We start from the raw sequence: 12,043 nt of genomic DNA, 5'->3' as shown, positions 1-12,043 counted from the left end.
CTGAAATATTCTGTTTTTGAAATATGGCAGTTTAACTGAGAATATTTAGTAATCAGCTATAATTAAACCAGATAGTTTCCTTGATCTTATTTTGATAGAAGACAAAKGTATCAGCTGTTTACATATTTTTATTCTGTTCTTTCACCTGTGCTGGACATTCTCTGTCAGAAAGACTTTCACGCCATAATTCTAGTCTATTTGCTTTACACAATACTCAGTAAGCCATCTTCAGAGAAGCAAAGTAATATTAAGTGTATGACAAAAGCAATGGGATTGGATGAGCCAGTAAACAAGGATGGCATGATGATTGTTCAGGGAGTGAAAAAATAAAATGGCAAAAGCCTAAGAACAAAGAGAGGCTATTTCTGTCTATTAAATGTAAATTGAGTGGTATAAATAACTCTTACTTGTGTTTGGTCCTTGTAGCTGAGAGCTAAGAGAAATGCTGATTTTATAGTGCTGTTCCCTATGTATAAATTTCTTAAGTTTTCTATTACTTTAACAAAGAACAAAGATCCCTATAATTTTTTTGCCTTTTTTTCCCCCAGTACTTTCCTTTAAAAATGCATTTTAAATTGATTATGTAAAGATTTGAGGGGTTTTTTTTTCAAATAACTTCAGTGAACATTTACCAGAATTCTATTTTTTAAAAAAATTGAAGATGATCCAAGTTTTTCAATGAAAAATCTTGGTTGTCTAATGAAAACTGTGAAATTATCATATTCAACTTTGACATAGTAATCTAAATAAAAATTTAATAGAGAAGCAGTTCAGTTTTGGAAAATTGTTACCCATATTCTGTGCCTGGATTTTAAATGCCCAGCAGGAGATACCTTAATGTCCACCACCAACACTCAACACAAAGCACATTCGATGAGAATAAAATTTTTCAGTGAGGATGAAAAATGATGGAAGGAAATTCTGAAGCTGTCGTATATTGAGATTGAGCCAGCAACTTCAGGCAATAGACTGTTATTTCAAAACTTTTAAAAGCTTGGCATCTCAATTTAAGTAATTAAAATAACCATAAAGCAAAATACAGCAGATACTTCTCTAATGTGTTTTTGTCACACAGATTTATTACATTWTTCTCATTCTCTACAAAACAACTCTTCTCCAAAATATTGAGATAAGCATAGAGGCAAATCATTGCTGAAAATTTTGGATCTGTAAATGTTTCTCATTTATGTGTAAAATTCTTCTACTGATAAGCAGAAATCCAAAGTTTCACATGATGTTGGTCCAGATTTTGATAGAGTAATGAAAATGTAAATATGAAGAAGAATTTATAATCATTAATWAAGGATTTTATCAGATATTTTGTCCTAAAAGTGTCAATTTGTGGTCATATATTTCAATGTGTTTTTATTTTTCAAAGTAATTGTACTTTATTTTATTTATGTATTTTAGGCACGGAAGGGGCAGTGTTTGGGCACTCTGTGGAGACCCCCCATATCAGAGCAGAACCTTCCCAAGATCTCAAGTAGGTGCTGTTCAAAAAGCTCTTTTAAAATCGAATATTCTCAAAAAAAAATTGTCTGGATTAAGAGAAGAATGTCTGTATAGTAATATATGTACTGTCTATTTAATGAGTCATACATTTCCAAAACACTGGTAGACTCCAATTTATTCTAATTGGTAAAAAAAAAAAAAAAAACCACAAACTCCTATCACATGAAATGTAAAATATAGTGCTTTTTATATATGACCTGCCTCCCAGATAGAATTCTTGAGAAATGTATTTTCCCTAGAGAGTGGAATATTCAAGTGTTTTTAAGGTCCAGTGTGTTCAATATTGTTCCATAGTATCAGAACCAGTGTTTGATTTTTTTATGAGCTGCTACAGAATCTATAAGTCAAGTTAAAGAATCCCAGATTCTTCTGTCAAGTGGTGCTTCTGAGTTGTTCATTTTTTGAATATTGCRCATACATTTTTCAAAAATTCATTACCGAGGCTACATTTCTAAATGCAAAAAAATCCTAAATTTTCTGTACATAGTCGCAAAAGTGGAGAAATCAGTAAATAGTAAAAGATGAAGTTTAAAACTTAGTAAGGCATCTGTAGTCTGAGAAAGAGAAAAATTAGAAATGTTTAAAGAAAMAGCTGTTGTTTGAAGTGCATGTATGTGGACATCTGAGTACTAATCTGTGATTTATATGGATGACTAATGAGAATCAGAGAAAATCGAAGGTCTTTCAATGTGTTACTTTCAGCAGAACTGGGGAAAATAGTACAGACTTTGATTCAATTCTACTATGGGTTTTKAACATTATATATCTATCCCTTTATCTTCCGAGAAGATCTTATGAGTAATTGCCTCAGAAAAGCATGGTTAAATGTGCTTCCTTACATTTACAAAGGCATTTAGAATCATTGAGCAATAGCATTGTTGCAGAAATCATTTGCAGGAAGCTGTCCATGTGGACAAGTTTGACCATTTCATGTGGAGTGTGTGAAGTAAATGACTGTGTTTGATTATTAACACTAAACATTTTAAAGTAATGTATAGCTTGAAGATCCTGCTCCCTGGATTACTGTTTTAAAAATCTTTGTCCCTTTCTATGACTCCTGTCAGTCCTTTGTGAAAAGTAATTGAAAAGGCATTTATTAGTGACAATCACCAGGTTGATACAGTCTCGAATCAGAGTTCAGCAGCAATCAAAGTAGAAAAGCTTTTCTTTTTTTTCTGGGGTTGAAAAATTTGGATAAGAGTCTGGCACTTGTCCCACTCAAAAGAATGTGGAAATCCTGCTTCCTCTACATCTTTCKAATCATTAAATAATATTAGCAGAGTGAAAAGGGTGAAAGGGTGAAAACAGGGTAAAAAAAGATAATTCTATGTCTTCAGGATTAATTTAAGTAATTAAATTAAAATCACCTCATATTGCTTCTGAAATTTACACCTGGGACATTTGCTCCTCCAATCTTTTTTTCTTCATTCGTTGCCATGATTCCTATTGTTACTTGATGTTTTCAACTCCACTACTCCTTCAGTTCATTTTTCCAAGATGGACTTCAACTAGTAAGCATTTTGCACTCAACTTTCTGCCCTCTCATTAATAATGAATTCAATTCATACTTTTTATTAAAAAAGCTGAAGAAACAGAAACCCTTGCCATTTGGTCAAGAAACCCGAGCTTACTTGTAAGTGATTTATTCTTAATGTATTCAGTCCATATTGTGCTCTGCAAATTTTCATACATATGTTCTCCTCTCTATTAGCTGGATTCCATTGTATTCTTTTTTAAAACTCTCGAGTCAATTTAGTCGTTTTTAAGTAGTGGCAGTTACAATTAGGACGTTTCAGTGGTCTGGTTCAGGAGTTCAATTACTTTTTAATGTTTTAGAATAAACTTACCCAAAGTGTCCCATAATGGTAGTGCTAAAATCACCTAGGGTATTTTTCCAAGTGCTACATCCTTGTGTCTTTGGGTGGTTCAAATTAATGGTAAGTAATGGGAGAGTAGAGAGTTTGCTGAATTAACATTATTCATTTTTTTCAATGGACACAATTGAATGTAATTTGATAGCAAATTGCATAAGTGTAAATATATTAGGCTACAAGAATTATTGAATACAGGGCTGAAAGGTAATAGAATATACATTATGTCATTAATTAATAKATAAATCATCCTATATTTTGCAAAGTGGAATATGTATTTGTGGTCAAGCAATAAACCTCAGACATCAGATTTTTTTCCCTTTTCTCCAAAATAAAATGTGTAAATCAATTCATAGGCTTGTATGTATAAAACAACTGATTATTGAACTTAAAAGATGGAATACTGACCATCTTGATTACTCTGAATGAAAAATAACTAGAAAATTTGGTTTAAGGATTTGATGCCCACAAGGATCATAGTAATTCCTGGGATTTAAGATTAATCTTTTGTGGACAGGGAGACAAAGAGAGAAAGTCGGATTCACATTAACTCCACACTTCTAAACCTTACCTCAGACACTCTTAGTTCTACAGCCAGATTTTGAGGTCTTCATATAGAGGACCTCCCTTAATATTTACTATTAAAAATGTGTTGAGTAAGAATAAGGTTTAGTCGCATCCTAATATAATTAATTCCTATGTGTCCAACCACTTTGGTCACATCTTTCTCCTTTCTTCCATTTTCAGATAATAGCTGGGAAGGTTTTGCTTTCAGACAGTGTTGTTGTACAGTCATTTGTGAAAGCTTTTGTGTTAAATCCCCAAAACTAATTAAGGATGAGTTTCATTAGTTGGGATAAGTAGCATAAAAGAATCATGCATTAGAATCAGGAAAATGAATTGTATCTTAATAATTTAATCTTCCTATTTATCTCACTACTTTTTCTCACAGGAACATGGTTAGGAAAACTAAACTGCCAATATATTTCCCAAATACTCTTTTTCGGCTAGTAGTGGAAAACATAGTTCACTAATAGGTAATATCCATGCACAAAATAGACAGACAGTAGTTAAATGCAGATAACTTTACCCTCAATAACCTCCTTAATAAGGGGATGAATTAATTTGTTGTTGTTCTCTGGAGATAACTGCAAGATCAAATTTAAAAGCTTTTTTTTTTTTTTTTTCTCTTCTATGTCATGCCTCACACAATCCTGTAAGTTAATACTGGGCATAATGAGATGAAAATTGATGAAGTGGAAGCAACCACCCAAGATAGTTGGATCCTACTTTACCTGCAATAAGAATTAAACATATCTTGAAAAGGAAGTCTGTTTCTGTCAGAATTGTCTGATGGTTTGTAAGAGACACATTTTGTGGCATTTAAGGGRTGGTATACTGATAGGTCAAAATATGTGTTCTGTGAAAGCCTGGAGACAGACAACACATCAGATATTTTGACCTTAACTTGTTAGTCATCTGAGCAGGTTGAGATTGACAAAATCACTGTGATTTTGTTCACCTATTTTTAGCCAAATATCAAATAGTAAACAAAACTTCATCAAAATGTAGAACATGCAGCAGAGTAAAAAAAAAAAAAAAATAGGTTTTCTTTGTAGGCTGTTTAAATGTCAGATTCTAGTTACTTTCAGTGTCCTTTTTGAATGAAGTGAAAATAATTACTCTTTTTGTTTTCATAATTTGTGTTAATTATTTCATTGTTTGGGGATTGTATTGACAGAAACTTGTTTGCTTTKTCTTATCACTAGCTACTGAAAATATGATTTTTTTAACATATGTGTTCATGCAAAAATAAGCATGAGCATAGTAAAATTTGGAAAATTTCCAAAAGTTTAGCTTCTCTGTTTAAATGTAAATGTGCTTATATATATATATATATATATGTATATATATATATATAATTTTAAAAGACATTGACATAAACAGAGAAGAAAGCCAGTAATAATAGGTTTTAATTGCTAGACAGATAGGACAGAGTAGGAACAAAAGGTAACTGGGTATGGCTCTTAAATTGAAAGAATAATTTGCTTTATTGTTCAGTGATTATGATTATATTTGACATTGGAAAGGAAAAAGGCTGTTTTAGGAACCAAGATATGAAGGACAAAACTATTACTATCACAAGAGATAGAAAGTCTATTGAGTTTCATATGGTTAATTTGGGATGCTGAAGCCTCCTTTTGTCCAGGCTAAACKGCCCCAACTCCCTCACCCATTCCTATGTCTCACAYTGTAAACCCTTCACCTGCTCCATTGCCCTTCTCTGGACTCACCCCAGTTCCTCAGTGTCCCTCTTGCAGTGAGGGGCCCAGAACTGGACACAGATTTGAGGTGCAGCTTCACCAGTGCCKAGTACAGGGGGACAGTCACAGCCTTGGTGCCCTCCTGCTGGCCACACTGCTGCTAATCCAGGCCAGGATGTCATTGGCCTTCTTGGCCACCTGGGCACACTCTGGYTCATGTTCAGCCACTGTCACCAGCACCCCCAGGTCCTTTTCTGCTGGGCTTATGATTATGTTTGCTCTATGATTATGTCATGTCATGGCTTCAGGAACGCACAGATGGGCTCCAAGCACAGCTGTCTCAGGCTGCTCAGGGTTATGACAGTAAATATATTACCCTGTCAATCTCATCTGAATGCCCATATAAAGCTTGTGGCAGTAGAAAGCATTTGCACAGTGCTGAGTTAATGAAAGTCATGGCAACATCACACTGCGATTAACGGGCAGACAAGGATCTTTGTTTCCATCAAACCCACTCAGGTCTAACATGGCCAGTGCTCAGAGCAYTAGAGGGAAATGTTCAAGATTTCAGTAGGTGCCCTCCTGCATGCCCTTGGCTCCTGCAAGGCTTGTCTCAGCTGTGGTTGCTCTTACACTGCTTCCAGATCAAAGCTGCTGCTTAATTAATTATAATTTCACATAGGTCCTGTCTAGAATTAGGTGCAACAGCACACAATTTTTTCAAATTTTGCATTTTTACAGATACTGCAGGTAGAAGTGTTTCACTGTCCTTTAAAGTGGAATTTGATTCATTAAATTCATGAATTTAAATGGAATTCTCAATACCCAGGAGATTATATTAGAGATACCAGAACTCACTTCTGACATGCTTTGGACTCTAAACCAAACAATCTTGTTTCAGCATACCTGCATTCTCTAATTTGCTGCAGTTTTTCTGCTGAAATGTAATTTGACATACTACTTACAGTCCAAAAAATTGTACTATACGTCATTAAGTAATGCTGCTGTAACATAAACATCATTTGTATTTCATGTCTTTCTTTTGATTCTAAGTGAATAGGCTTACTAATGTATTATTGAAAAAGGCTATTTTTTATATCTCTAGTTTGCTTGGACATGGTGGTTGCCCAAAAAAATGACTGAAAGTAAATTCACCAAACCTTTTCTGATTTTTTTTTTAATTTTTAATTTTTTATGATTGACTGATTTTTTAAATCTTCTTCTTGGAATGTTTAGATCCCATCCAAATATAGGCCATTGGAAAGTATATTTCAAGCTCTCTGCAATGATTAATCTGCAGAGTTTGAAGGAGATTTGTCAAAGGATTTTCAGCAGAATAATTTTCCATGAGATGCAGTTTTCTCAAGATGTGGATCAAGCCATATCCCAATTCGCCTCAGCTAGAATATATCTGTTTATATCAGCTTAAGACCCCTTAAAGAAACAATGTAGAAAATATCATTAGACAATTACAGGTGGTCTGGACTATTGCTTCCTAATCACAGGAAGCTAACTGTTTTCAAAACTGAGACCCTTCAGACTCCCCCAGGTACTTTATCTTCAGATCTAACTTTTGACAAGCACTTGAGCATTTTCTGTGGACATGTTGCTTCAATCTCTTTCTGACAAGATAGATTTTTTTTTTTTCAAGCAAATGTATTCTGAAAGACAACTCAGGTAAWGGAGATATTTCTGGAAAGTAGATAAACTTCATGTATGGATGTTTAGCAAGATGGCAAGAATGTGTGGAAGGGGATTCAGGTCAGAATAAAATTAAGGAAGATAATGGAAAGGGRAACATTTAGGGTAGAATGGGTTAGCTCTAAGTTGTCAGGACTATGACAAATCCTTTTCCCATACCTTTCCTTAAACAACTGTTTTGKGTTGTCTCACAGCCTGGAAGTTTAGACCGTCAAGTAAGCATGTTTTGGTATTTTTATAAGAAAAAAAAAATCTTATATTCTAAACCTGACATTTCTACTAATTTTCTCGATTTTTAAAGGTTTGAGTTTTAACTGACYTATGACTGCATGATTTTTTACTATCTGAGATGCCACTTAGGTTTTTTATTTGTTTTCTTCTTAATATTACTTCTGCTTTTGATAGCTTCCTTGTCTTTAGCTATTCTGGTTATGCCTTCACCCATGCTGAGAAACAAGCATGCATTAAGTTCTCTTTAGCCTTCCTCATATCAGCTGCTTATTTACTCAAGCTCTTGCATTAAATATTTGCTTTATCTAGCCTTTCTCACTTTTCCTTGATGATGCTTCACTCTTTCTATACCTTTAATAACACCTCTGAAAAGCTCTTCAATGACCTTTTATTCCTTACTTGTCCTCCTCAGTAAGAAATATGTTTTTTTAATATTCTCAGAAGAGATCCTTTATTTCCCTATGTGAGAAATTGTTTTTCTGATTTATCATCTGTGCCAAATAACATTAAAATATTCAGTTGTTTCARGTGTTGCTATGACAATGCAGACTCACCAGATTTAAACCAGTGGCATGTACAGGGCAATTAGAACTCRTCTTGGAGCCCAGTGAAGTGGTTTCTAGGTTAGTGAGAATTTTAGGAGGTATAATAAGGGCATGCTGACACATGCCAAACTCAGTGACATGCAGAGCATGGACATAACATGAATTCTGTACTGAATGCCATTCTACTGCTCTGATTTAAGTCATGAAAGTTTCCTCTTTGTTTATTATCCGTGAGTTACAAAATCGGAAACTGAGGAAAAAAGGTGGTATTTACTAGTTCAAGCCAATACTGATTTCATAAAGCACTTACTAAAYTGTCTTTTGTTTAAGAGGTGTGTGTGTTGTCACAAAACTAAGAGACAAAAAATGCCCAAAGTTAGCTTTTCGCATAAATAAAAGTAATTTTCATGAACTTGTGAAATTTTGCTTCTTAACAAAGAAAAGYTGATGATCAATAAGCAATATTAAGAATGTTAATGCTTCCAAATTTACCCATTTTTCAATAATAATAATAAAAATTATAAATCTGAAAATAAAAGTATTTTGTTAAAAACATCAGCATGAAATAGGCTTCACAAAATATAATTATTCTGGCCATGATTCATATGCAGCTTGAAGAGGTATACAAATGTACCAAAATATTTTTAGACACACACATATATATATATATATATATATATATATATATATATATAACATATGCATGTATAACTTTGTAAATAGTATAAGTAATAAGATTGGAATGAGTGAATAATAATTTTATTTTCATCTCATTCCTACAATGATGTCAAATGTAGCTATTCAAGAATTCACTGTTTGAATAGTTACTATATTTTATTAAAAATTTTAAGATTTTTTGCCACCATGGTCATAAAAGTCGTTGGCTATTCTTTATGTTGCAACCTGACTTCCAAGAAATGGACTGAATGTAAAGCCTAAATTTATCTGTCACAATCAGTGTTCATTGCACTCCTTTAAGGACCCTTAATGTCACAGGAGTACTCTTTAAATCAGTGCACCATGACAGCCAACTGTTCTTTTCATAATACTAGAAATTGAAAGAATATATRTTTCAAATTGTTTGAGGTTYCTGGAAAATAAYATTTTCAAAATTATTTTGAGAAAAAAATTATAAATTCTAATTAGGAACAAAATAATTTTGCTATTGGGAGAGGAAGTTTCTGCATTCTTTGCGGTTTTGGGGTTGAGGGTGCTTGTTTACTATAAAAAGGTAGGAAGAGGAATAGAAAGAGATTTTGCACATCTATTTGCTTTCTTTTYCTCTTTGTGTGTCTTACCCACCCAYAGCTGCAGTCTGCCACAACTCTTGACCTACAAGTACCCAGATCAATGTCACAATTATTTTAATTTATGGAAATCTGCAAAAGGCTTATCAAGAAAATGTGTAGATTTATCATAGGTTTTATATTTGCAAGACTTTTTTTTTTTTTTTTTTCCTTAGCAGGGTTCCTCTGCTCACTGGAAAAAAGGCACAACAATATGTGTTGGCAAGACTATCATGGATAAAAGTTAAATACTGGGAAGTGTTGAAATATTTCTTGATCCCCAAATATAAAGATGCCAGTAAAGGGGAAATGAGTACCTGTTTTACATGTGAGATATCTAGCTGACATATTTTTAATCCACTGGTTTGGATACAAATTCTAAATCAGTAGAGGTTTATATCAGTTGTTTTGCTAAGTAGCATGGGTTGGATATAGGGCTTAAATAGATATGAAGCAAATACATTATTTGCCTCTGCAAAAGGTAATCTTGTATTTCCTTCTATTTTAGGAAATATTTTCTGCTAGCCAACAGAAAAAATTTAACATAGATAAATTATATCCCATGTGAGTATGAGGGATATGCAAGAGGTAAATCTAAAATATTGCTTAAAACCCAAAGGAAACCTTTTCTTTTTGTTCATATTTTAAATTATTTTTCTCTAATACAATCTAGGTCAGCAATCAGGTGTAACAGAAAATAACAAATGAAGAAAAAATGTTTCTGCATTTCTGATGAGAAATATTTTAATACCTTCAAAAGAACATATTCAATAACTTTAAAAGATTGCTTTTTATAACAATAATTGTTTCATTATTTCAGCTCAAATTCATATGGCTTTGATCTTATGAAATTTCTCCTTTTTTTGCAAATTAACTACTGATAATTAAAAAGAAAAAAACCCTTTTCTGCTGTGGATAGATCATCTAGCTTAATGACATATAGCAAATTGACCAATTGTAGTATTTAAAAGCTCATTTTAAAAGCCTTTTTGTCTTTCCTAAAGTTTTGTATGTTCTGTCTAATAATAGCAGTAGTTACCTTCTCCATCAGAGCAGTTTGTTGTTTGAGAAAGAAAACGTAATTCTATGAATAGGATTCACTCAAAAGCCACTGTGAGAGGCCCTCAGTAAATCTGAAAGCAAAGCAAATTCTCCATATGCTATTGAAATAACACACTTTTCCTTGGAGGGATGAGCATTACAATGTGGAATGTTGCAGYGAGTTTATGATAGAGATTAAAGGTTTCAGAAACATGGCAAAGAATAAAATATTATAAAGAAGCTGCATATCAAAATTTATCTCAAAACATTGAGGAAATAATCTGTGTGTATAGACTTTTGCATTTGCAGTAGCATTCWGCAGTCACTTTTCAGATGCAGATCAGCCAAAGAATAGCAATAAGAAAAATAGAACTGCAGCATGTGGAAGGGGCACAAGCCCCAGTCGTGGTATAATCAAAAACCTTTATCAAAAAGTAATATAGCTTTTAGAATATTTTCAGTATCAGATTAGAATGATGCATGCTGGGATAGCCAATAGCATAAGTGCCCGACATTTGCATCAGCATTTTTCCCTCGAACAAATGTTTGTATAACAATTTTTCTTGCAAACTACTGTGGTTCCATTATCTGTTAAAATTTAGAAACTTTTTTATATCTCTCCTAACTTAATGGAATACACCTTGTTCCTTTTGACCAAGTTCTCTTATTGTTAAGCWTTCTTTGGTGTCTTGCCCCACATCCAACTGTAAAACAGATTTAGGCATTCAGTGTTGCTAATAGAGGGGTACTGTTTTAAAATCTGCCCTGATGATCATCAGTCATTCCTTGATCTTTCTAGCACATAATTTGATCTCAGTAGATGGCTAAATCACTCTATTGTCTGAAAAAAATTTCTTCTCCATGGTGTGGAGATCACTAATACTGTCAGCTTTTCAAACTGAGAAATTAATACCACAAATATCTTCATTTTAGACAAATTTAAAGTTATTTATGCTAATGCACTTTGTGAAAAACGGTAATGAAACCAGACTAAACAGGTCTAAGCTATACATTGTCAAAAGCTTATTCCACAAAGAAAACCATAGTTCCTTGATGGATGTTCCTAAACAGATTGTAATTGTCCACCTGCTGAAAAGTTTTAGTTAGGTCTGAGAGACTGATGTTCTGAAACCAGAAATATTTGTGACTTCGCTAAGACACGTGAATTCAGTGCAATAAATGTAGCTAAGAACATTTTTGTCTTTATAATTATTAAATGGCAGATGAAACTACTGAAAAATGTTAATATTCCTGGAAAGTAGGTTATAAATCACGAATATATGCTGCTGAAAAATATGGAATGGAAGAATACAATCATTTAACATTTATACCATTCCATTTCCTTTAAATTCAAGGTAAAACCTCATTAAGGCAATGGAGTACTTTCAGAAATGTAATTTCTAAACTCTGTAATTTATATAATTTATAAAATATTTTGGAATTTCTCTTTTCACTGTCCTGCAGCCATCAGAAGTTCACAAACCACCAGCTGAAAAACACTTGTGCATGTCATTAAGTAATTCATGATATTTTTATTCTTCCCCAGTACAAAGAACTTCAGAACCTTCTTTTAATTTCTCCCTGCAGAGCAT

At 33.2% G+C, this 12,043-nt stretch overlaps 1 protein-coding gene across 1 annotated transcript in view; it reads left to right on the top strand.

Annotated features, from left to right (window-relative positions):
* Positions 1–12,043, top strand: part of SGCZ (sarcoglycan zeta) — a 121,305-nt gene that overhangs the window by 94,980 nt on the left and 14,282 nt on the right. Inside the window, 1 exon segment of the mRNA XM_057376097.1 lies at positions 1,411–1,483. Coding sequence (XP_057232080.1) covers positions 1,411–1,483 — 73 coding nt within the window.

Source organism: Malurus melanocephalus, unplaced genomic scaffold, assembly GCF_030028575.1.
Source record: "Malurus melanocephalus ecotype Western Australia unplaced genomic scaffold, MMel_1.1 scaffold_270, whole genome shotgun sequence".
NCBI classification, from domain to species: Eukaryota; Metazoa; Chordata; class Aves; order Passeriformes; family Maluridae; genus Malurus; species Malurus melanocephalus.
Note: the sequence above shows the minus strand (reverse complement) of the source record. Positions and strands in the feature narration are given on the sequence as shown.